The sequence below is a fragment of the Nipponia nippon genome, unplaced genomic scaffold (genome assembly GCF_047370975.1).
Source record: "Nipponia nippon isolate SJK-2023a ecotype South Korea unplaced genomic scaffold, ASM4737097v1 scaffold_15, whole genome shotgun sequence".
In the NCBI taxonomy this organism is placed as follows: Eukaryota; Metazoa; Chordata; class Aves; order Pelecaniformes; family Threskiornithidae; genus Nipponia; species Nipponia nippon.
This window is the reverse complement of record NW_028262331.1, coordinates 4,612,587-4,639,672: the sequence shown is the minus strand read 5'-3', so window position 1 is coordinate 4,639,672 and position 27,086 is coordinate 4,612,587. Positions and strand designations below refer to the sequence as shown.

The window sequence follows — 27,086 nt, the reverse complement described above, 5'->3', positions numbered from 1 at the left end:
GCCAGAGTATATATATTTTCTTAATACTCAGTAAAATGTATCCTGTTGATTAACAAGCTGATCAGAAAGGCCAGCGGTGCAGCTGTCTCAACAGCTCTGATTGCTTTTAAATGATTGTCTATTCTCAGCCCTGTCACTCACAGAAGAAATAACTACCCTAATAAACAGTAGCAAGTTTTCCTGGACTTCAGCCTGGAGAGGTGTCAGCCAGCCCAGAGCTATAAGGTCATCCAGAAACACTCCCACCATTCAAAGCATCTAGTCCATATCAACCATCTTTGTGTTAGGCACCAGCATTCTGCCCTTAGTCCCTCTGGGTGAGAAACTTGGTGGCATGCAAGCTAGGATTTGGATTTGCTTTGGCTGAAAAACTAGAAGCAGGGCAAAGTAGGCAATATTTCACAAAAAAACTCTGGGGAAGGGGATGGGAGGGACAGAGGCTTAGCTTTCCACACCCCCAAACCACACACTCAGGTTTGACTTCCACCTATACTCTAATATCACACTTGTTGAAAGACCTCCCGAGGTCTGCAATCTCTGTAAGTGAACCTGGGGCCAGCTTTGAGCAACAAGTCACAGTACAGTATTGAAATCATGCAAAATGGGCAGTCCCCCACCATCGTAACCCAACTGCATGGAATTCCCTACATTTCACCAAAATCCACAGTGCGTTTTTTTGGCTGGCTTTGAATTGTAGATAGAAACTGGTGTGGGCAGGGAAGGAAGCCAAATGTGGACCCAGATGCATGAAATATCCCCACAGCTCCTTAGCAAATCAAGCATTTGAAGCCCACAGAGGTCGGGTAGGGGCTTGAGCAGGCAATCACATGTCAATAAGCAACTTAACTGATTACTTCTAATTCCTGAAAGACACTGTCCTGACCTGAAACGGTCCAGTGCACGCCTGATTCCCAGTTATTACGCTAGAGTTGTTATTCTACACTAGGTTAAATAAATCAAGGCTAGAAAAATAATGGGTAACAGTGAGCAAGGACTACACCTGGTAGCAGGCAGGCAGGGCTGTAATGCATGCAGCCGGCAGTGCGCACAGCCTGCAAGCCTGGCTGACAAGACAGACTTGTGTAAAGCTCAGACAACATCACCCATCACCTCTTTTTTGGAGGTGATCACTAGCTACCTCCTGGATTTACTGCAGGGGCGGAGGGTGCTGAAACTGAACCATGGAGTCAGCCTGATGCAAGTGCTACAGGAGATCTGTTCTGGTTTGCATCACTGCCTGGGTGAGTGGCATTTGCTGCTCCTTGCTGAGCAAGAGGAGATTATCATGTGTACACAGCCGAGAGGAAAGGACTTTGAGTGGAAGGTACAGAGTCGTCAGTACTTCTGCTGGACTGACTTTAGTACAATGAAGTGCAGGTGCAGAGATACTGCAACAGCAAAAATAAATGACATGGAGAAGGCAGAATGAGCATATAATGGACACTTGGGGAAACTGCTTTAATTCAGTTCCTGGCAGCCATCACTGTGGTTCTGAAAATACTTTGCAGAACATATTGTTAGCGAACCTCCCTCCATGTTGTGGCATCCTGTCAAATTATAAACATGGACAACATCTGGTCTATGTTGGTTGCTCCAAGTCTGCTGCAGTCGTGAAGGGCTGCCATAATAAACTACTCTGACAAAAAAAAAAAAAAAAAAAAAAAAAAACAGAAGAAAAAAAGAAGAAAAAAGCAAAGTAGGCCCTACAGAGGATAGAGAACTAAAGAACTGCTCTGGGAGCAAGCAAAGCAACTGACGGACAGGGCTTTGGAAGCAGAGAGCGGGGATCTTGAAATGAGAATGCCAAGGTCAAGGAAATTCAATGCGTGGGGATCTGTCTAGCCAAGTGGGCTCAGAGGGAGGTTTTCTTATAAGTGTATTTTTTTTTCATGCCACAAGAGGGATCATAAAACAGCCCATTGTGTTTATGGTAAATTTAAAAAATATAATGCAGAGTGCAACTGATGTTGCTATTCATGGGAAAGTTTTTTGTCCTAATAAAATCAAGAATTACCCCTACCCCAGTCCTCTACCTCCCCACACCACTCCCAGGCATTCGGCGCTCAGTAGGTGAGTATGAATTGTCCCCCTGTGATCCCAATGGCTCTCTGGAGTTTCCTCAGGAATGTTTCAACCTATCCAGGCCTCAAAATCCACAGTCTTTGGACTTTAACCATGTACACTGAAACACACAGGCAGGCATAGTGGCCCTACTGAGGTTAACAGAAATCTAACTTTCCAGAGACCAGAATTCAGCTCTCAGCAGATGCTCGTGCCAACAGAAATCGAGGCTAGCGACAGGCCGTTAAGGCTGGTAAAATGGAGCTTAATATGCTCGCTTCTGAGCTTAGTTGCTTTCTTCCAGGAACATGCCTGCCCTGCACTGGCTTAACTCGAGGAGGGGCAGAGACACAGAGAGAAAAGCTGAAAGTCCCCCTCTTTGTGAAGGGGTGATCCTCACTCCTGCATGGGCAGTGAGACAGAGCCCTGAGGAAATTACATCCAGCTCTTTGCATCTCAAAGGATGGTTCGAGGTGGAATTGGAGAGGATTGAATTCCTCCCTTGTCCGTGAGTCCGCGTGGGTGTTGGTGTGCGACCACCTCTGCGTTCACAGCTCAGCAGAGAGGAAGAGGCACGAGACGACATTAAACCCTTAGACTGAACAGCCCCTGGTTTGAAGGAATCCTGGCTCTAGAGCTAAATAATGCTGATTCTGACCCTAAAACAGAGGCTGAAAGCTCTCAAAATACCTCTGCACAGGGTGGTTTTCCTGCTGAGCGCAATCCCATCTTGCAGCGAGCATTTGCAAAAGCCAAACTTATGATGTTCCTGCTGAGGGTGCAAAGCAAAGTGCAGACATAGAGCCACTCATGCCAGCAAGGCTGCCTGCCCCGCGCTCAACAGGCAGCACCACGCAGCCCGAGTGCGGCCGCTCCCATCGACAGCTCCCTGCCGGATCAAACACACAGCAGCAAACATGCCCACAAAAAAAGCGAGGAATTGTCCATCTGAAAATCTTAACCCTCTTCTCCTTTACAGAGCAGAGGGAAGGAGCTGCCAGCATTTCCCTCCAACCCCTCTCCCCTGCAGCTTCCAGTACTACAACAGTCTGATATGGCCTCCTTTTTAGATATCCTACAGAAATCACGTATGCAGGGTGGGCAATTTGGTGAAGAGCAGGTTATGCTTACCAACAGATCCCACTGTTTTCCTCAGGACAGTCCCAGGATTTAGCAGGGGAAAGGCATCTGGTAGCAAATCGTCATACCACGTCGCCGTCGTCCCAGTGATTGGCAGGTTGTTTTCCAACGGCGGGCTTCGCTCTGCAGCCTCGAGCAGAAGGATCTAGACAGGGGACACAGGGAAGGCAAACAAGGTCAGCGGGATGATTTCATACATGGCCTCGATCCTGAGAGGTCTTGGAACTCCTCTCCTTGCCAGCAGGAGCTGTGGATAACTCTGCATCGCAGACCTCAGGGTTTTGGTGTTAAAGCTCTATTGGTTTTCTGGAGAGCGTCAAGTAACTAGTGCAGGAAGCTGCTGTGTTAAGTTGCAAGAGGATCCTGCACATGCCCTCCTTGGAGAGGGCTTCACCACTTGCAGAGAAACTCAGCCTCGCATGGGATTGTCAGGTCAGACGATACTGAGCGCTGGTACAAGGTGAAGGGCTGTAGGATGCCCAGGGCAGCAAACTGAGGCACCTCAGGAAAAGTCCTGGTTGCAAGCCAAAGTACAAATACTGACCAAATTAAAGATGATGGAGAATATGGAGCTTTTAGAGAGCTGAAGCGCTTTAATTTTGGAGAGAATAAAAAAAGGTAGGCAATTTCCTCAAAGAGCTCTACTTAGAAGTAATAGGATATTATTAAAACTCACAACTGTTTCTATACCTTGTAAACACACTACCTTCAAATAAATCCACATCCCAGTGTGCGTCCCTGAGCTATTTGGGCCATTTACAAGATAAGCTCCTTGGCAAAATGATCCCATTTTCCCTGTATGATTTAGACAGCTGTTTATCAAGCTGTGCTCCCGCGGCCACCGGTGGCCCGCATGAAACTGGAAGTTAGTCTTTAACACGGCTGCAAAAAACCTAAACGCCCACAAGAAGCAGAGGGATGGGGGACCCAGCTGGACTCTGCCCACTCACAAACTCCATTAAAGTGAAGCCCAGGGGAACACTCATTGCACTTTATAATCAATATTTTAAATTAAAGTTTTCACAAAAGTAGGATTAATTTTTTTTTTTTCTATTTTAATCTAAATGCTTCATCCCCCTGCCTTCCCAGCCACTAAGCAAGGGTGGTATAACAAAGTAGTCTACAGATTTCTTTTGAAAAAGCCTAAGTACCCCTCCAATTACAAACCCATTGGGAGCACTGACCTGGAGTGCCAAGCCCACGTACTCTGCTGCAAATGGATTTCACCCCAATTGCTAGAGAGAAGCTAAACAGAGGCCGAGGGCAGCACCCACGTTCCCAGTGGGGCAGCCAGAGGGTCGGCAGCCCCTGCATTAGCCATACCTGGGACACAGCAGCAACGCCGCCGCTCACCTGGCAGCTGGATCGATCCCTGGCAAAGCCGCCTGCCCAGGAGGGACACAGGATGCCCATCAGGCAGGAGCAGGGCCGAGGCTTCCAGAACAAGAGTTTTGATCCAAGCATCCAGCATCTCCCGCAAAGTCTGCTTTCTAAACACAAAGCTACACGGGAAAATTGTTCGAGGAGTGCAACGCTGCGGTTTGTTACAGCGCTCTCTCTTCCAGTTTGGAAACCACCTAAGCAAATACTGATTTAGGGATAAGGGAAATAAAAGAGACTACGGCTCAAACTTTCCATTAAATCCCTAGAAGTTTCAGCTTTTACATGCAGCGTTGTCTTTACATAATCAAGTCACACTGCAATTATAAACGAGAGTGACTTGGCTCCGCTTGTTTGTTTTTAACTTGCAATTATTAAAAGGTTTATCACTTATTTATTACAAGGCACGGTGAGAGCCAGTATTGCCGCAGCGCCAGAAATGATGAACTTCCTGCAGAATGCACTGGCCTGACAGGGGCGAATCAGAAACTAATTGAACTGGGAGCTAGGTTAAGTGCGAGGGAACTGAACCTCAGCTGTGGCAAACAAGCAAAATTCTTCCTTTATTGCAAGGATCTTTATTCATGGATCCAGAGTCTTGCTTTCTGAGTAATAAGAAAGCAAAAAGGAATCAGGTCACAATGCTTTTGTTCAACAGGCTTCTCTGACGCCAGGCAAGGAAGGAATCGGTTCAGTCTGTCTCTTGTGCTTCTGTGCTTCTAGCCAATGATTTATTTGTTGGACTTTATCAGTTCAACACACACTTAAGCATGTGCCTTACCATAATCGTGCTTAATTCCCATTGGCATGGGACTCAAGTGTGCATTGAAGACCTTTTCTGAATCACTTTATACTATTATATTATCTTCCTACCTCCCCAGCAAAACACCTAGATGTTGCCAAAGTGTACTCAGCAACAGAGGCAAAACTAATCCTGGAGGTGGCAAATTAGAGGGGCCGCAGTCAGGGCAGGGTTAGGATGCTCGTGCTGCGAGGAAGGGACCGACGAGGGCTGTCTTGGACAGCATTTTGCCGCAGCCCAGCAGTGCTGTGGGAAGAGGTGATATTAAATCAATAGCAGCAGTGGTCAGAGAGCAGCAAACTGCAGGGGTCCGGGGCCCTCCCGGGCGGTGCGAGCGGCACTCGCGCAGCTCTGCCGAAGGTTGCATCTGGAGTGGAACAGCTCCAAATCATTTTTATGGGTGATAATAAAAATGTGTTACCACATAATCAACACAAAACAGTGGCAACGGTATCCTTTTCATTAAAACAACATGTTTTAAATGAGCGCTCTGCTGATAAATGCTGTAAAAGATTTAAAGGCATGCACAGAATAATCCAGTATGTTTTTTTATAAATTGACTATATATACTTAGCAGTCATTAAGACTCAAACCATAGTAACAAGTTTATTTTCCCTGGGCACAAAATGATAGAGGTCAGGAAGTCTCCAGACTTGAAATTGCTGAGAAATTCTGGTTTTTATGATTAGGACTGAAGAAGTGCCCAAAAGAAATAAAGTAGAAAGAAGAGAGCTCTCACATTCGTGAGAGCCACAGAGCCAAACTAAAGAAGGAAAAGCACGAGGGATTTAGTCACATTCAAAATCTCAAACTATACACAGTTCTTTCAACAAGGAGCGTCCTCTCATAAGCTAGCACAGCGCAGCACAAACGGGGTCCTTACACATTACTGCAATAGCACTGGAGCCATTCATCTATTTTCTGTCACGTTCTGTTTTTCTTAAGGCTGCCATTGCTGTAGTCAAGGGACTCGAGGAGAATTCCCACTTTCATTAAACAAAAAAAGAAAGTTTCTAGCCTTCTGAGTAAACTGCTGGAAATTGATACCACAGAGGCTCACAGCCAGAAAGAAAATTAGCAAAATGTGCAATGTGTTAAAAGTCTCAGTATTAAGCCTTGGTATTTTCTAGTCAATAAGGTTGAGGTAAAGAGAAGGATAACACCAAGTGAAGAAGAACGTGTGGTTTTGATTGGAAATCCTCAATGCAAGCAGTGCCCACCCCTGTTGCTATTACCATTTCCAATGCAAAAGTTATGTCTCCATGAAGAACGCAGGCAGAAAACATCCTAACGCCACCATATAAATGAAATATGTCTTGATGCCATGGGTAATGTTGGTCACCAACCAACCAGAGCAGGTACAGAGAACTAGCTGAAGGGCAGCGCTTGTGGTTGCTGCCTGTGGTGTCAGGAGGGCAGATCCCTGCAGAAGACATGAAGGCCTTTCCTCCCCAGTTTGCGCTGCGTTGCACAAGGTGAAGGATGGCCTCAACTCAGCAAAACGCTCAGGCTTTTGTCTTTTTGCACATACGAAAGGAAAAAGTCAAATCTGAGCCTAAGCGGACACACTGAACTGAAGCCTCTGGCAACAGAGGTCCCACCGGCATGAGGGCTTGTCTCTGGTTTCCAGACCCCACCTCTCAGATGCAGCTGAACTGGGTCAGAAAGCTGGAAAGAACTGAAATGGGGCCACGTCTCCTGCCAACACTGCAGCGGGAGACGGGCCTGATGTAGGAGACGGCGTGTGAACGCGAAGGGAACACAGGAGGGATGATGCACTGCACTGGCCAAGGAGATCGCAGGCCAGCGCCAGCGGTTATTGCCTGCAAAACTCACCCCTGGGCCCTTCGAGTCCCGCGGAGCCGCCGGGCTCACCTCTGTACAGCATCTGGCGCTTGCTCTTCTCCCATGGCTCAAAGCCTGGCTCTTCACTGTGGGGCCCGCTCACGCGTAGGGCCCTCAGCAGGGACATAAGTGTTATGTGCCTGAAGCTCAGTCCCAGCTTACTCAACCCACCTCCCCCTTTTCTATTTGCCAGCATAAACTTTCTAAACTTCAGACACATACCACATTTCTTGCGTCAGATCAAAAGCTCAGGCCAGGGACAATGGAAACGGGAGGAAGGTTTTCATCTTCTTGAGATGTTCAGTGTCAGAGGACTTTTTTTGGCTTGTAGTGGCTTTCAAGAACCCTATTTTGGTTGTTCCCACACATCAAAAGAAGATTTCACAAACACAGCCTCCTCCCATCATCTGTCCTCCACTCGCATTCCTGATGTCCTGTAACTAGTAGGTGCTAGAAACAAGGAAAGAACAGCCGGGTTTCCAAAGATTTCAAAATTGATACAACAGGGCTCAGAATGCTTTTTCTTTGGATAAAAATCCATGGAAATGCAGAGGGAATCATTTGACATAATCCAGATGGATACTATTAATTAATAAACACGGGATATTTGGTCTCTTGAAGCATTGGCGGAATTAACTCCCCTCCATCCCTCTCTAAAGAGGAGGGAAAGAAACTGCATGAATCCAGCTCATCAACTGAAAATTCCAGTGTAAAATAAGATTCCCTTGATCTTGTAAAGACGTGAGCTGATTAATAATGGTAATTGCATAACTTGTTGGACATATCTTTCTTTATAGCAAATTATTTGGCAAAATATAAGAGTTTTTTAATAATTCATCAAGATACAAAGCTAAACAGGGAGTTTTACAAAATCTGATGGAAAATGGTATCTCTCTTGTAGCAATATGAAACCTGTGAATGCAAGGCTCCAACACAGACGCAATTGCTTGGTTTCAAAAGCCAAAAGACATTCAGTAAGTGTCCACTAAAACCTGATGAACTGGGTGCCCAGAGAGAACTTGGGTGACTTCATCCTTATTACATCTTAGAGGCTTTGGCCAAAGGGGACAAGATAATTAATGCATGGAAGAGTTTTCATTATATTGATAAATTACGTGGGGAGCAATAGCTGATGTCATTGTAGTGACCCAATGTAGATCAAAAGGTAAGGTTTATGTCATCAGCTATTGCATGGAAGAGAGAAATGTGGACCAAAGGCTTCTGCCAATCCACAGGTAGCGCGCTTCATGCTCTTTCTGCAAAAGTCTTTGTTTTTTTGTATAGTTTTACAGGATTTGCAAAAAAGAGGATGCAAAAAGTGACTGTTTCAGCAGCCGCTATCTTCTGGGGGGAGAATCAGAGCAGAGAAGACATGAAAGCACAGGCTAGCCTACTAGTTAGATGAAACGCAGGCAATGTTCAGCAGATCATCAGACCATCAAGGCTTTGCTTGAGAGAGCAGCAGTGAGGGAAGGGCCAGAGGGAAGTGGTCTTACGGGGTGACTGCACCCTCAGGCACCTGGGGAGCTTCTCTGATATTGCTATGCATTGGAGATTTACCTCTGCTGCTGTGAGCCCACACGGCCTGCCGTCACTGGCACCCCGAAGTGTTAGAGCCAGGGGAAGAAGCTAGATGTGGAAAGGATCCAGCAATCCTTCAATGCTGTGCTAAGAGCTCATTGCAGAATGAAGTACACAAAGGAGCTCAGAGTGAAATCAGATTCCCCATCATTACTTTAAAACACCTGATAAAAATACATCGGAGCTATAACCTTCCACCCTCAAAATCACATCATTCTTCTCTGCCCGATTTATTGCTTGTCACCTGCTGGGGATGTAGCAGTGCTACGGACGTGGAGCCAGGCCAGCCTGCGATCAGCTCAGTCTTGACAAAGTAACATCTGTTCTCAGCAACGGTTTTGAGATCAGCTCTCTGCTTCACCAGGTGAGGAGCCCTCAGCTCTGGCTGAGAGATTCACATCAACTAGCTCAAACAGGCTGAGATGCCTCGTGTGCTCTCCTCCGCTGGGCTCTAAATTAAAAGCCGCAAGAAGAGAGTGGCACAACTGGAAAAGATAAGGGGCTTGGGCCTTTCCTGGCTCGCCTTGGTGCAAGCTGAATAAAAGGACCCAAAATCATTTTTCTTTTATGATTATACTTTCCTCATAAAGCTGCACTAGAATTTCTGATCGAGAATCAAGTGGAAGTTTGCACGTTTGGGCACGGGATTACCGAAGGATCTGAGCGCTTACATCCCTCAGGCTCCTCACATACCTCCCTTGCTGAAACCTACTTTTTGTCCGCAAAAGTATTTCTCTTCAAAAACAAAGCTTGTAAACAATGTTCCCAGGTATCAATCACACCAAAAGCATTTCCTAATGCAGACATAGGATTTGCTTGGCAAATGAAGTTGCATGTCATAGGAAAACTGAATTTTTCAAAGTTATTTTATGACAATATTAAATCTATCTGACTAAAAATGCCAAACTTGTAACTAAAAGACTTTGCGGGAGGGGACGGTGGAGGAGGAGGTCTTTAAAGCCTTTTTGTGGTTCTGGCAAATGATTTACAGCATTTGCCAAACACATGGAACAGTCTTTGGGGACAGATTTCTCCTTCAATCCAACAGTGATAAGAAATAAGATCCAACAATTACTAGACTTGAGAACGAAAGGATTTTAACTGTCATTCTGAAAGACGGAAGCAAGCCCAAATGAGAGAACGGCCAGTACCCAAACCGCCTCAAGTGTCCTAATCATAGCATGATTATTGCCAATTAGAAAAAGGCCAATGCGACAGATGCAAAGTTCAGATATGAACATTGACACAAAATTTGGTTTGCCCACCCAGTTTTGGTTCATGGTTCCCCCTTGTAAAAATCAATTAGGAAGTCGCATTTTATTCTTAGGGACATTTGTTACATTAACTGACCTACAGAAACTCAGCATCAAATTAAAAATTTTAAAGGGATTGATTTAAGTTTGTTATTGCTACTAGAACCCAGCTGGTTATTATACAGCTACCTGTGAAATAGCCCAAATACTCCTTAAATTCAATGCATTAGTGGAGCTGGAGAAGCAGATTCTGCACAGGGTCATTAGGAAACCTTAGGGATCAGGTAAGGCACCTTCCAGTTCAGAACAGAAAGAAAATAAATAACTGCTAGTGGCAATCGCATACACAACATGGAAAACCTATGAAAGTCCTTGAAATATCAAACAACGACTAATGTCCACTCTATAGGACCAGCAGCAGCCTCACAGCCAAGCAACTGGGGTTTCCCTCCCAATCTCTTAGCCATGGCACAGTACCATGAAACGTTTTCTATTTTCCAAATATTTCTCCACTACAGCAGGAAATTCTTTTATTGTCTATCAGAGAAAGAAAAGACTAACCCCATTAAACATCCCAGAGAGCTGCCAGTACTTCATGCAGCTGCTTGGAAGAAGGGAGAGATATAGAAACATTTCATGCAATGATTACATTAAAACTCCAAGTAATGGTGCTTCATAATCAAAAGACGCAGGGTAGTGAAGGTGCTGTGGGGTAATCTGTTCTAAATAAATGGGGTGATTTCATAAATAGAAATGTATTGATCGAGCTCTGTGCTCAGTACAAAGATTTTCTTTAAAACCTTTCAGAATCTTCTGCGTGGGGAATCACATTACAAGGACTGTTTTCATGCAAAAAATATGCACGTCATTTATCAATCACACAATGAATCAATCAGACACTAGATATGTAATGTTATCTCCCTGCATTAAAGCTGCAAGTGAAATGCCACAAACTTCTCAAAAGCGGTGTCAGGAGATAAGACTGGGTTATATCAACTCAGATCAAATGCTGCACTCAAGCTCCAACCAAAAGCTGGGATTAATATCGCACTGCCCGTAGCTCTGTGGTGGAGTTTATTAAAAGAAACTGGGCGAACAAAACGAGCAGAAATTTTTATGCAGCTGCCTGCTTCCCTGCTAGCACTGCCTGCCGTGGGCAGCGGTGCTGCTCGCTCCGGACACTGCAGCTCTCTCGAGCTTCGGTGGAGTTTGTCTGGGCTTAGTCCTGTGACAGAGGAGGGCAGCATCAGGCTCAGGAAATTCAGAAAGGAAAGGCTGTACACTCTTCCCACTAAGAAGCTGTGCTGCCCTAAGGAGAAACCTTTTATATGAAATAAAAGCGGGTTTCATTCTGCCCTCCCACCAATGAGGCTCCCCGCAGGGTCAGGGGTGCTGTAGTGATGTCAAGTAAGATGTCATGGGAGAGAAGTAAGGTTTGGCATGTTGGGGCTTGGGGAGGGGGTAGTTTTCTTCTGGCCTGCACACTTTCTTGTCCTTGACCCCAGGCTCAACACCATCCGCCCTGACATAGATTCCCATGGCCTGTAGATTTCAAGCTCAACACCATCAATCAAGCTTTCAAATCCCTAGCACCCAGATGGGTCTGGTATCAAGCAAATGGAACGGGCCAACTCCATCCTGGGGAGATAACAGGGTAACTCGAAACAGGGCAGACAAGGACAAAACCTGATTCCATCTCCTTTCACCTCCTTTCCTACAGAAACATCTCCTACAGCCACAAGGACAATCTACAGCAGCGTTAAGGAAAGCATAAGACATGTGAAGAGTCTGTTCTGCCGCAGAGTTCAGCCGTGTCTCAGAGTCTCTCTCCTCCCCAAGGGCAATATAAGCACCAGTCCCTAATGAGTCATTCTTCATTCCATTTGCTCTGTGTTTATTCTTGCTTCTTGCTTTCTGATCCAACTCTCATATTACAAAAATCAGAGGGTTACTTTTATTACCTCATTTGGATGCTGATCTTACAAGTTGGATGAACCAACTCATCCTTGTAATAACAAAGATGAGACCATTCCTGGTTATATCCCCATTTTTAGGGGGACAGCTATAAAAGTGTGCAGAAGAGGAGTGGGGAAAGAAGAAACCACAGTCTTGTAGCCTCCTCTTCCACGACTGAGTTTAAGTTTCCTTAACTTGCCCTTCACAGCCACTGGAGGACAAACATGCATTTTACATACCCACACACATACTCAAGAAAGGCTCTTGGCTCCTGTCCCCATTGCAGAGGTGTGAGGAAGAGATTGTTTTTCACTCGGCCCTAACACATTCTATTAAAGCAAAACTTCTCATCCAGCACCAAACTGCCCAGGTCCACAACGCCTTCAGAGGAAGCTTTCCACACATTTGCTCTCACCCTTAGACCTTGCAGTATTTACAACAAGTCTACACAGGCTCCACATGCCTCAAAGCCCTTACAGCAGGCGCCAACAGCCTGACCTGCTCGAAGCTGGCTGGCTACGCTGAGGTGGCTGATCTTACCCATTGCCATTCCCTGAGCTCACCGTGGTCATGCTGGGCTGAAATTCAAAAGAGCAAAAGCAGCAAAGCTGCTCAACTTCAGGAGCAGGACTGTGGCAGGAAAATCCATCTCTCCTCATAGGAAGGATGAACTTCTGCACCTGCCTTTGCAGAACCAGACAGCAAAAACTGGGGGGGATCAGTCTCCAACACTGGTAAGGGATGTGCATACCCATCCCATCGCTCCTGTCTTCCTCCAAACAGCCTCAGGCTGCTGTGGTGGTGAAATGAGACATTACAAGAAGACAGTTTGGAGAGCTGAGTGACAACTTCACATCCAGATCATTCAGCAAAATAGGGATCTTTCTCCAAAATCCAGAGCAGGAATTCAGACAATACTAAACAAATTCAAGCACCTTTTTAACGGTGTTAGCTGTTACTGAACAACAACTGAGGTCATGACATTGCTACATACATCAAACTGAAATTAACCTTGAAAAAAGAGTGAATCAGCATATTTCTTTTGTGAACAGCACCAGCGTTCATGTAATGTTGCTTCACTCTCCATTTAATTGCTACAGTCAATTTTTGCACAGCACCCACAGCTTTTCAAAGTGGAAGCCAGAAGATTGATAATGACATTGCTGGGCTGTGCTGAAGGCACCCTTGCAGAGACACGGTCTTCAGTACTTCACAATAGAAAGAAATAACTCATTTCCCTCTGTAAAAGTAAACCCTTTGATGAGCTTTGCTCCCAACTTGGGTCTCTGTGGGAGCACAGTAAAGGCAGAAGGAAACCCATCATAGCAGCAACACAAATTGCCTCACTGCAGCATTAAAACAGAGACATGATGCACTAGGCCCCAGATCAAGAGCTGACAAAAATCAAGTTACCCAAAGCCCCACTCTCAAAAAGGCAGAGAGGAGGTGGTGTGGTCTTGGCTATGGCTGGGACTGAGGCAGTACCAAAATCCTTCAAGTGTCATCTTCAGGGTCTGGCTGGCTACATCTTGGCACTGAACTTTGCAGGCATCCACCTCATTGTTCCTCATGCTGGAAGGTCTACGAAGTCTTCGGCTGTCAACACTGTGTTTGTTGATGATGACTCAGTGCTCCCTCCTGAACGCAGAGCAGGTTGCAGCTATATGGCTGCCAACATGGGCAGCATTTCCTAAGGACATCACGTCAGGTTTGCCAGTCAGGAGACAAATGCTAGTTGCTGTACAACAAGTGTCCTAGGTTAGAGCAGGAGACAACGTGCTCCTGCCTTCACTACAGCTCCCATGCAGAAGGCAAGCAGGCAGCACTTCCCAAATACCATGGGCATCTGGTAGTTGGTGCCAACACCAGAGAGCAGATTGCTTTCAGGTGACAGGAATGTCACCCGATTTAAACCATCTCCATATCTGTAAGACAAACCCACTGACCTGGGTGCAGTTTCACTCTTGGGCTAAGACTTCTCAAGGAGATTTGGGTAGGTAGGACCTCCTTCCTCCTCCATGAAGTCCTGGCAGGGCCCCAGCTGAGGTTGCCGTTAGCCTCTTGCACTTTGTTACCCGACACAAGTGCTGAGTAGCACAAGCCAGCAGAGCACGGGCGCTCTGCTGTCAGGACAGTCTTTGGTTATCATTTTCCAGTGAGCCAAATATAGAAAGCCCTAGAAAGTGAAGGAAGGTACAGCTGGCTACAGGCTGAGCATGGGAGGGCTGATTTACGTCTCTCTGAGGCCGGTCCCATGTCTTACTTGGATTCGGGACTGCACACGCAGAGGTCAGTCACCAGCCCCTCTCTCCTCTCCGAACGCCTCCAGCTCCTCGCTGCCAAAGAACACCCACCTGCCAGGTCCCGCTGCTCGGAAAAACAATCCAGCTCATCTTTGTCCTTTGCACTACAACAGTTGTTTTCATTTGAACAATTCTGCTCCCCAGAATTTCATTCCCCCCACCCCTTCATTTTCCTGTAGTGAAATACAACTGCGAAGGCTTTGAGGAAGTTCCAGACAACATTGCTCACTCCATTGCAGCACAGACAATTCCCAAATTACCATAATATCACGCACTGGCCTCAAAAACACCACACATCCACACCCCCCCTCCACAAAGGTTTCTCCCCAGATTCTTTTATGTCATTGATAACCATCAGTTAATGAATAATAACAGCAGCACGATGACCAAAGCGCTGTATGTAACAGCCAGGATTGGGCTGTCACAGGAGGGACCACAGCTCAAAGAGGACCAACTGATTCAGCAGCTTTGTTGCTAGACTGGAACAATTTATCTAAATCCCAGTAGGTAGAAATTAAAACAATTTGCAGAAGAAAAAAAAAAAACCACACCGTGAAGGTCACTCCTTAACATTTGTCTCCACTAAACCACGCATGAAAGGCTCCCATCTTTCAGAAAAGGGATAAAAAAGCAGGACTGGATAGCACTTGAAGAGCAGGCTAATGAACAACTGTTCTTAGAAAAATCTACATACTGTTACTCCTCTGTTTTGCACTCTACATTGGTAAGGTTTCTACAAGGCATTTTTAGTGAGAGACACCAGAATCAGTCTGCTTCTTTCTTGAGCCAGGGGAATCACTGCTTTACATCCCCACATTATCAACCAGCTGAAGGCAAGAGATTTTTCATACAGCTCCGCCTGCCCTCTGTTTCTGGAGCAAAACCTGAGCCAACGTGTCTCAGTCGAGAGCAATGAGCTATTTGTTATTTATTATCAGCTGCACGTTTGTGACAGCAGGGAAGAAGGGAGACGGAGATGCAGCTGCGTGGCAGAGTGAGGCCGAAGAGGACGCGCGGGAAGCAGGAGGAGCCAGGCCAGAGGTGAGCGATGCCCGCGTGCACGGCAGCGCTGCCCTCGTTCCCTGGGGCAGGACCACCACCACACCGTGTTCCTCGCTGTGGACAGAAGGACAGACACCTGATCTCTCCAGGGCTGCCGACTCAACATCTTTTTTAGCAGCAACTCTTGGAAATTTTTGCCAAACAGAAGAATAAAGGCAGGTCCTTACCTTGGCCTCGAGCGTGTTCAGCCTCTCAGTCATATCCGCTAGTCTCGTGCAGTTCATGCATTCTAGAAAGAACAAAACAAAATGATGTAAAATTTCTATGTACTTTGTATTTTAATCCATGGTTTTCAGTTTGCAGACCCTGATCCTTTTTTGATCCAAGGCACACAGAAAAGCGATTCAAGATCAGTCACGGGGGGAAAATAAGTATTCAAATCCATTGCACAGGTAAACAGCCACAGCCACATTACATGAATGTTGTTTGGGGATGTTTAGTGGGGCAGAAAGCGAAACCAAGTTCCCACAAGGTAGAAGGTAGGTGAAGAAAAAATTAGTTGTAAGACTTTTCATTGTGCCAACCAGCATGACCTGTTGTCACCAGCAAAGACACTTGTTCGGCCACTGGCGCAAGCTGCTGTGGCACCTACTGCCACCTCACAGGACATCAGGCTACACACCCACTACTTCCATTTAGCTCTGCGCCGTACCCTCTCCTGTACTAGGTCCTGATCAAATACCAAGAAAACCAATGAATAGACAAAATGCCCATCTCTGTGGAGTCCTGCTCCGTCCCTGGACTCCCAGGCCCTGTTACCACTCCCACAACAAATCATTTGTCTCAGTGACAGCAAGAAAATCCAAGACAGACCCCAAAGCTGATGCAGACCGGAGCTGCAGCAGGAAGCGGTTCCCATCTCACTTTGCTGCATAGAAGCAGCAGATAGGCAGCAACCACCAAAGGGGTCTTGACAGGATGCCTTAGCAAGAACAAACGTTAACATAATGGGCTCTGAGTGCAGTTTAAAATGATTGCTTGATACAAAGGCCATCACGTCTAAACAGAAGGCCTGCTGCTTTGTCTCTGTTTTCATTTCAGCAATTTTAAAGTGAGTGAAGGAGGAGAAAGCCCTGAACAGAGACTTAATCAACAAGGCACTTTCTCAGTGCTTTGCAGCAGTGTTGGACTGCCCATTCCCAGCTCTCAGAGAAGCTTTCCAGACTGGACCACTCGCCGATCATGACTTCTGAAGTGCAGCAGTTTTTAAAAAGGGAAAATGACTTGCAGCATGAAGTATTTCAAAGAATAAACCATCCATATTCAGGTGATGAATCACTGCCATCTTATGTCCCACAGAAGAGAAATACATGTCTGTTTGCATTTCTGGGCTCCTTAAGGGCCTGAGCCAGTTTTCATTGGCCACAGAAGTATTTAATCCTAGAATTTCCATAGGGCTGGGGAGGTTGACCTGTAATTCTTGAGCCCCTTAATAGACCATCCAGGTGCAGCTCAGGCTGAGGTTGTACTGATGCAGGGGATGTTGAGTAAACCCAGTGCCTGCCTATGTGGACGAATGGGTGAACGTGGGTTTTGGCCTGACTAAACATCACCCTGACACCTGGGACGCAGTTGTCCCCCTAACAAGCTTTGTCCCCTTTTGCACAAGGAGCGCCAAGGAATCTCTCCAATCTTCATCCACAAACACTTTCCAGTTTTTTGAAGCACCTGGTACGTACCGATGGCTCTCAGCCATGCAAGATTTTAGCGTGGGGCTCAGAGAGCCAGGAAGCTTGGCGGTTCCATGTTAGTGATTTACAGTCTAAGAAGATTGCTTGAGTGCTAACGGCAACCAATCACCCATTGCACAAACCTTCCAAAGAAATTCTCTCGTTGACCCTCTATGAGGAGCTGTGCAGCTTCCCAAAGGAGCTAGACATAGCGCTTCCACCTCACGATACCCAGCATTTTGCAGACAAAGCATCTAATGGTTCAGGAACACTTAGATTGAGGGATTTCCTTACAGGTCAATGCTGACATGGACTTTCTTTTACCCAACAGGAGATAACATTTGTTTATTTTTATTCTCTGCAATAGATCTTGGGCAATATCTTTGGCTTGAATTGGCCCATGAATACACAAGTGCCATAAGTGCGTTGTCCTGCAGGGAAGGAAATGGGTGGGTCTTGTTGGTCTGGATCTGCCTGTGGCATGTAAAACAGGGAATTACATTCTGCATGTAACCGGCTTCATGCTTTTGATCTTGCTCATCCCCATAGAAAGATAAGACTGAATAAATCCAGTGCTCCCAAAAGCCAAAAGGCGTACCAGATGTGTTACAGAGCAAATAAAATATGGAGTCCTATTCTCCCTTCTGCTGGCTTACACATATTAATAACTCCCATAGGTTTAGAGAGACTGGCTTGAACTGTCTGAAAACCACCTCTGTGCATAATTTGAGACGGATTGATCATTTAAGCTCTCTTTGGAGAGCTCAGCTCATAAAAAAGGGCTCGTACTACCCCTCTGCACAGGGGTGACCCAGCCAGCTCCCAGGGGGGAGGATACTCTGATCGTCTCTGCTGGACAGAGTGTACGAACACCACCAGTCCAGCAGCTCTGCTGTCCAGTCCAACTCTCTGCTCTTGAAGAGTGTCTCCAAGAGCCCTCTCAGGTGCGTTTGCAGCACACAAGGTTAGATTTAAATGAACAAAATGACAGAAGGGGGGAGGAAGCAGCAGTGCCACTGCATGGCAAGATTTGTACTAGTATCATCTTCATGTCAGTGATGTCTGCTGAAACATGGAAAACACAGCCCAGGTCAGAAAGAGAACTACTTAAGCTCAAGTTGGATTTGAACTCTGATCCTTTCCTTCATGAAATGCCTGGAAACCCAGATCCACACCCAAGCTACTTAGCCTGGACCCAAAAGACATTTAACTAATCCAGAAAGCGGACGTCCTAATAGCAAAAGATCCTCTTAACTAAGGCAAGCCATCCTGCCAACAAATCCTTGTGACATTCATTTAGCTAACCAACAGACGGATGACACTTTCAAACACAGAGATGAATGCTCAGTACTGCAGTTACAGAAACTACATTCAAAGCTCGCTCACAACACACGGGGGACCAGACTGCTTCAAGGTCTGGGGTCATCATCTGTCACTGCAGAAAGCCTGAGAACAGTGGTGACAAATTAAACTAAGAAATACCTTCCCTGACTACTATGCACTGAAGTATTTAGTGTCTAATCCTGATGGCTGGTGGTTCCAAGGCCTGGGACTGTGAAGTTGAATTTTCTGATCAGGGTGAAAGCAGTCTGCTTTATTAAAACGAGCTTGAGAATCTCACATCATTATTTCACATGCAACAAATATAACATTGGGGCAAATACACATACTCTCTGACCTGGAACTCCAGAGCAGACGCTTTCCATATCTGCAGAAATCCATCACTTGTTGCTACACAGAACCACAGTTTATTTCCCTCATGTTCCTAGTTGGCAGATTTGTATTTTTCCAGCTAAACTCTAAGAAAGAAGTTGTGATTTCGCTCTATGAAGCCCAACCTCAAAACACATGGTAGGATTTGTTTTAGAAGTGTTCCAGCAGGGAGGATAAATAATTGAGATAATGAACATGAGACAGTACCAGCATATCGCGTGACACCCAGTCTGTCTCCATAATGTCTCACTGTTACTGTCCCAGCACACCTCTCCCTTCCCGCCCTCCCATTCCCCCTCTCCGGCTGCGTGGGCAAAGCAATGCGACTGGAGGGAAAGAAAAGTCTAACACATCAGAGATGTGGTAGACTTGGCATGCTGGAAAATAACAAGTCATGTACCCTGTGCCAGCAGTGACCCACTTAACCCTGATCCAATGACTGCTACATTCGACCGATCTTTGATTAAAGGCTGAGCCAGCGCTTCCAGCGCTGCAGCTTTGCAAATGGGCACCAGGCTGCAAGCCTGTGGCTTCCACTCCGAATACGCTCCTCCGACAGGTGACTTACAGCAGTGAACAACTGACTTCGGGTGCCTTGCTAACTTGGCATTCCTGTTTTGCAGGGCCTGAGCAGCTTTTGCATAATTTAATGATTAAATAGTTGTACAATTCAGCTGCTCAAGGCTGAAAGCCCCACAAGTCTTCCAGCTTCTCATTCAAAACAAGAAAGGCATGATAACGGCTTTATACCAATGGGACTTTAATGATTTCAGCACAATTATCACAGTGGCACTGAGGGGAGTAAAAAAAAAAAAAAAACCAGGCCAACTTTCACCACGGGGCCACAGGTCAGACTTTTGTGCAAAACGGCAAAGAAACCGCTTGGCATCTCTGCCCCATTTCTCAGCTCCGACAGCCCACGCTCATTTGTATACCCAGAGTCTCTGCAGAATATTAAAAGGGCTTTTGGTTTCCCTACAGCCAGATGCTCAGTAGATATAAATTGCACAGCTCAACCGAAGTCAAGGGATCAAGGCTCTGTCTCTCTTTTTCTTGATGGATTACTCCAAAATTCATATTTCAGAGGGGAGGCGGAGGAGGTGGTTTATAGCATATGAAAGGGGAGAGAATTCTGGAATCACAAAGCCTTTGTTTAAACAAATAAAATCTTTGCAGCTAGTTTTTCCAAGACCATATTTTGCCGTTACAAGAAACTTCAACCTTGCAATGCAATGGGGCGTAGCACACAGTCAAGTTTGGGGATATAAGAATCGCATTTGCAGCTCATGCTTCAACCTGCTCGGGGCTCTAAACAATGCACTTTCCTCCTCTGAGTCTTACTTTCCTTTCGTCCATTTTCAATGTAATATTTCTTCTGTAAAGGACCCGAGGTCAGAGGATGAAAAATGACCAAATGTTACATACACACAGAGAAATAAATGAGTATATTTGATTTCTGTGATAAAACCTCCCTGGCAGCTCTTCTCTTTCCATATAATAAAGTCTACCACTTCCATTGCACTTTCCAGAAATGGACATGCACAAAGAGGACAAACTCGGTTATCCCCAGGGCAGGGAGAGCAAACCAGAGCTGCGTCAAGGCCATGCCAACAGCCCACGCTTACAGCACCGGGAACACAACCGCAGCTCCACGAAACACAACCCAACAGCTTTAACCCTGCACCAGCAGCTGCGCAACCAGGACTACGCAGAGCAGGTCTCCATGCACCACGCTGTGACAGTTCGGGGCGCACTGTCTTACAAATCAGTAACACACAACTTAAGCAGGTCCAGTTTGAAAAAAATTTTGTCTTTCAAAGGAAGCAGGAGACCAGCTTTTCTCAGTTAGCAGACCCCTTTCTCCAGGACAAGTTCAGAGTAGTCTCTGAACACATCTGGAAGAGCATGAGTGAAGTCAGCTAAATTAGTCCAGGCAGCCATGTTTCTTTGCAAGGAGAAAAGGACGAAGCTCCAAACTCCCAAGGGAAGCAGGAAGCACAGCCAACTTCTACTGTCAACTCGGTGAGCACCTGAGATGTTACGCACCAGAGATGTTATATTTGGACACTTGTGAGATAAACCACCAGACCATGAACCCCTCCATTCACTTTTTGCCACACACATACACGCAGTTTAGCCAGGAAAAAAAAAACAAAACAAACCCCAAACAGTGACACTTTCAGACTCTGGCACAGTAGAAATTTCAAGTCAAATCCCACAGCAGAAATATGAACGCAGATCTGTGCCTACCTAGGTGGCCCTCAGTACGGGACAGCCAGCCTGGGCTTGCATCTGCACCCCTCTTTAATTTGTCTGATTTGACCCTTCCAGCCTTTTTACATGGATACTGAGTTTCCCTAAGTAGTTTATGTTCTGGCCCTTTGCAAAAGCTTTCGCCAGTGCTTGTGAAGGATAGCAGGCCCAAGCCATAAATCACAGCCAACCTGGGATCTGTTTTTTCAACACGTTTCCTCTAATGAGAGTCAGATGTTGGCTAGATAGACTTTATTAATTGTACTTGTTTAGAATCAGTCACGTCTGTAGCTCTGTAACGGGGTTTGAGCATGTGAAAGGCAAAGGGCTGACAGCAACCATGGAGAGGAGGAACACTTGTGTCACCCGGTAGCCTCTGGTCTGAAGAGCAAAGAGGAATCAAAGGTCTGGAGAGCTGCAGGAGGGGAGGGCTCCTACCGGCATATCGTACGCCCTGGCCACGGCTCAGGACCCAGTAAGCTGGAGCAAGAACTGTTTCTCTGTATGGGGAAGCTCTCTGAGTTTTGCTTAGCGTAGGATCATCAAGACTGAGCTGCAAGAGTCTCTCAGTTTAGTACTGTGATATTTACTCGCTGCGTGCATTGCAAATTTTCACCTTTTGCAAGGGAAGAGCCCCAGATGGCCGGGGTCTCTCACAGCAGCGATGCTGGGATAGACAGTCCAAGGCACCCGACTGAAAAAAGAAGCGCTCGTTAGGTCCCTCCTCTCTCCAACATGTCAGCGCATTCAGGCGCAGGGGAAATCTGTATTCTTGCTGAATTGCAAACATTGCACGCTCTAACCTAAGCACACGTAGACTGGACGGGCACAGAACAGACCACCACCTCACAGCGTCCCTTCTGTTTCGGCAGGACGGAGGCGGCTGAGCGAGGCCGGGTCTCACCCACGAGCAAGCGTGGAAGGAGGGAGGGAGGAGGGAGAGAGCACATCGTTCTTTTTGCCCCCTTTCTGGGTCCAATAACTACCAAAAACCGTAGGCTACTCACTTTCAACACACAGGCCCTCTAATCCCAAGTTCAAAACCAGCACTGACAAAGCCCCACAACGTTTCTGCTCAGCATGACAGTTAGTATAATTAAAATATCTCACAGATAAGGAACTGGAGGCTCAGAGAAATTTAAAGGTGGTCTCATTGACCAAAGATGGTTTGTTGTCTCCCACACTTTTCACATCAGGATTTTACAGGATGGAACTTTTATTTTCACGTGTAAATTGTGAGTTATTAGGCTGCCTATCAATATGAACCAGAACACCTACAGAATATTTTTGCCTTTTTACCATCATTACAGATAATTCACCATCTCTGCTAGGAGACCCCGATCACTGCCAAAATGTCTCCATTTGTAATCTCTCTCTTATATCTCTATTATACTAACCCTTACCCTTAACTTTACTGGCTCTCTTTAAAAAAGCAGCTCAAATTTCCTTTCTTATGAGAACTGCTATCTGATCTTTTTCTGCTTGTAAAATATTCATACTTCATTTTCATGTCTACTTTCTTCTACCTTCTTAAACAGGAAAAGGCATTTTTTCCCTGGATAAGCAATAAATATTTTTTCGATATCATGATATTCTGTGATTTTGAAGTGTCTGTAAAAAAAAACCCGAGCAAAACTGAGTGAAAAGAAAGTTTACCACAAAATGCACTTTTGGATTAACAGCTACTATTCGAGAACCCACATAAAATTTAGTACACAGTTTCAAGTGAAAAAAATGGGTGCAATTTTTAAAATTTTTGCCATATTTTCTCTAGTTTTTTTTAAAATTACTTTCATAGTTTCTTAATGACATGTTTCAGTCTTAAGTTTTGAAATAGCATTTATTTCAAAACTCACCTAAATTAAAAATGAAATGAACTAATTAAATAGCCTTAAGTGAAACTAAATGTTCACTTCAGGTCAAATGATGACCTAAAAATTTCCATTTCAATTTCTCCCAAATCATTTTTCTTTCCAATTTTTTGGTTTGGCAAATGGACCCAAAAAACCTCCATTATTCACCCAGGTCTATTCTTAAACAGCTCACATCACTCACATTGTTTTATTTAAAATTTCACACATGCACACTCCCACGCCACTAACTAATTTTATACATAATTGCTCTCAGCCTGGGGATTTGTGCTCTTTCACAGTGCCAGAGATCTATTTTGCTGGTTAGGCCTGTGCTCTGTTAGCATATGGAATTAGATCATGATCATTTATTCACAGGCAGCCACGAGTTGTGAGATCCGTGTTCAATCCATCTTCATCTGTCAGAGTAAGGTTTAGCAGGGAATGGCTGGATTTTGATGCAACACGTTTTGCTAGAAACGGATTATCTATTATTTTTAGAAGGACATTTTACTAATGTGGCCCAGCATAGTTGCCTGAAGACTGAAATGACCCTGATAAAAAAAGATTTTACCTATCCAGCATGAGTTTGTTAAAGCTTTGCTGCCTACGGAGCTGCTGAACACGGTGCTCCCAAGCGATGCTGGTGGTACTGTGGGTGCTCAGTACTTCTGAGACCGTACAAAACAACCCGCCCGTGAGCCCTTTACTCCCCTGCTTCACCACTGTATCACTGCATGCCTGTAAAGCACACTGAAGTAAATAAAAAGCCAGAAAACAAAGACAAATAGGTAGTATGACGAATATGTATATAAAAACACCTTGCAGCAAGATAGGGCTATACGCAAGCTAGATTAAGAGCCCCCAGACTAAAAGGAGGCAGCCCACATGCCTTCCTGCCCAGGAAGCCGAGGGCACTGAGCCCACAGCGGCTGGGGCTCCTTCCTGGGCAAAATCATTGCCCTCCTATACCTGGTCCAGTCCGCACTGTGCCGAAATCCAGCGTCTGATACCCACCATCATTGCTACAGCCTCATTTCTCTATCACTCCCTGATCTATGACATGGAGCGATACTAAATGGGACCTGGCTAACCCTTTTGACCCCAGTCCAAGCACGCATGGGAACCCCACTATGCTTGAAAGTTCATCTCAAATTGAGGTGGTCTCACATCCCTTACAGAAGAGACTGCTTTTCCCTGATGGGAGAAGCAATCAGGGGAAAATACAGTCAAAATATGGCGTAATATAACGTGAAATAAGGAAGCAGACAGGACAAATGGAAACATTTGAATTGAGGCTCACCGTAAAATCTGGAGGGACTCTTATAATATTGGTTCCGCACCTGTGTATCACAGGTCAGAGAATCTCTCACAGTCTCGAGCCAAACAACGTGTGCTTAACTGGAGTATGTCTTTCAGAAAGACACTCTAGAGCCAGACAACCCAGGTTTCTTTAGTGAACTGCATCCAAAGTTAACCATTGTATAAAAAATATGCATCTTGTTTCCAGTTTGGATTTCTGACATTAAATTCTACCCCTGCTTTGAGTTTTATTACACTTCAGCCTGCAAGGACTAAAGATACCTTCTAGGGTTAGATGCCTTCTCTCTCCACAAAGTCCCTGTAACCCATAAACATGTTCTATTTAGGATGTTCAGTCAAGCACTAGTGGTTCCTCATCCAGAATATTTAGCACTGGCTTCATTTAGCCAAGACAAAAAATTAGCTGAACGACCAATAACGAAACAACAGCTTAAGCAACTGAAAAGGATGGTCTGAATTCAGAAGACTTTGCCTCCCTGAATGTCAAAATACTATGTATTATTAGTAGTAGTAGTATCAGGGGCACTTTTGCAAAGCTTTGATTTCCCAGGCCAACATTTCAGCTTCAGGTTCAACCCACCATGCTTTGTCCATCCTCCCACACTTCCCTTCTCTCCGGGGCTCTGCACAGCACCCCACAGCCCTTGTCCAACACACCGTTGCTCTGCACAAGGCTAATGACTGTCACTCTGCACTTGAGAGGTGGAGTGACAGGGTTCAAGGCTACAAGACAGTCAGTCTATTGAGGATCATTACCCCACTTAATTCTGCTAATTACCCTTTGTTGGCCAAATCCCTCTGAGCCTTGCAGTGGTCCTTATAGATCTGAGCAGCAGAAAGAGGAATCCCTTCCCCATTTCTCTGCAGCTACAATTTTGTTCTCTGAGACACAAGGGACACGGGGAGTCAGGAGACCCAGAGCATCCCTTATATCATCTATCTGGTCCCCATAATGTGAAGAACAAGGTAAGACTTGCATCAGACTAGTGGCTAGCACAAGGCTGTGCAAAGGACGACTTCTTGTTTGTTCTTTTTTGTTATTTCCTTATTAACTTCCGGATGAAGAAAAATTACTGAAAGAAATATCCACTTGGGGTTAGCCAGGAACGTTTCATTTTCAGTTTCAGATCTTTAACTCTTCAAAATAGCTACACCAGGCTACTTCTCTAACTCATTTTAGAATGAAAAATCAGAGGATATCCATAATCGAAATGTTTTCCAGAATTCCCGCATCCTGTTATTTTAACCCCAAACTCACCAAATGCTTCCAAATCTGGGATCCATTTACTTTCTGGTGGGACCAAGCCCTTATTCACAATTTGCCTATTTGTGCTTTCTCTGATTTATGATATCCACACAACAACGAGCACTGTAGTATAAGTGTCCCCTAAGAGACATCATGCTGTTGGTAGTTTGAGGAGCTTCATTTTGAGGTTCTAGCTGTCTCCACCTTGAAACTCTCCTAAAAAAATGCCTTAAATGGCAAGTTTAGACCCATGACTGAAGGCCCAGCATCCAGGGAGATTTCTCCTGGAACATGGCAAGCATTGGGTAAGGCTGGGCGTCAGCCAATCTCCTCTCCCACGCCTGTCACCCCACGCACTCAGCCCCAATATTATGTTACGCTTACAGCTGTGGAGGATTTGACAATGAATTTTGACCCTCCCTCTGAGCACTGATGAGGAACAGGGAGAACAGCCAGCGAGGCCAAACCGGACAAATGCACAATGGCGCAATTTGTCTGCAATACACCAAGAAGGAACTGGGTATCTCCAGAGACACCTTCATTCCCCTCAACTCCACACCTTCTTCTCACAACAGCTCAGCATCAATAACCACGTCTGAGCACCAGGCAACAACACGCTGGCAAATAAGCTCAGACCAGGGCGTTAAAGTTAAACAGCTAGAGGATAGCTTCAGAGGCTCAATGCACGGTCACTGGTGCCCGCTGCCACACGATGCCGCTGGCAACAGGGATGATGTTGGCACTTTCAAACAAGCACAGGGCCAGATTGCAACTGGAAGGAACAAGCATAATTCTCCTGCAGTCAAGGGAGCTCCTAGGTTTCATAGACACTGAGAGTTTAGCCCCAACAGCCCCAATCAGGAAACTTGAGGGCACTTAAACAAAACCAATCTCTTAACTGTTTAAGTTCATCCTTCTCCATGAAATGTGTCTGGAAGACACTCTCAAGCACTTCACCGAAGTTAATTGCCTGAACCCAAACCATCACAGCCCACAAATCCTTTAAACGTCGAGAATTGACTTAATGCTGAACAGCTGCCAAGCACTCGCAGCTACAGGAACAGCTTTCTTATCAATAAATGGGGATTCCTGTGCATGCAACACCCAGTAATGGCAATGGAAATGACTCGGTCAAATGCCTCTGCTTTGAGATTAGGATATGCCCCAAAGGTTGCAGGCAGCAAAAAAGTGCTAAGTGCAGCTACAGGCCAAGCAAGATGCACATTCAAAATAAACAATGGAATAGTCCCCTTCCAGAAGTGTGAGGACAGCCAGCGTGGGGGATGCTATAAAACCGTCGACATTTGCTATAAATTGCTGTGCTTCAAGACCCAAGACGCTACAGTTTTCCTCAATAGGAAATAACTGGGTTACCTCCAAAAACTGTTGGTAAATGAGGACTTTAATGGTGACAATTGCATCAGTACAAAAGCAATCTCCTATTTTAGCCCAATTAGTGCTGTGCTAAATCATCAGCCCAGGCCTTGCCTTTTGCAGTTGAAAGAGACACATCTGTGAGGCTCTTCTGTTGCATGTGTTTTAAATTATACTCTAGCACAATATGTATAAACTAACGCTATTCTACACTTACACAGCACCTCATCTGGAAATCTGAAAGCGATTTATGAATGGTGGGCATCTGTGACAT

The 27,086-nt window shown here is 45.5% G+C and overlaps 1 protein-coding gene across 4 annotated transcripts in view; it reads right to left on the bottom strand.

Moving 5' to 3' along the window:
* The window catches only part of COL26A1 (collagen type XXVI alpha 1 chain), a 179,984-nt gene that overhangs the window by 27,087 nt on the left and 125,811 nt on the right, over positions 1-27,086 (bottom strand). For all 4 annotated transcript variants that reach the window (XM_087751447.1, XM_087751450.1, XM_087751449.1 and 1 more), the window contains 2 exons: positions 15,551-15,612; positions 3,193-3,346 (listed from right to left, as the gene is read on the bottom strand). In XM_087751447.1, the coding sequence (XP_087607573.1) occupies positions 3,193-3,346; positions 15,551-15,612 (216 nt within the window). The remainder of the gene's footprint in view (positions 1-3,192; positions 3,347-15,550; positions 15,613-27,086) is intronic.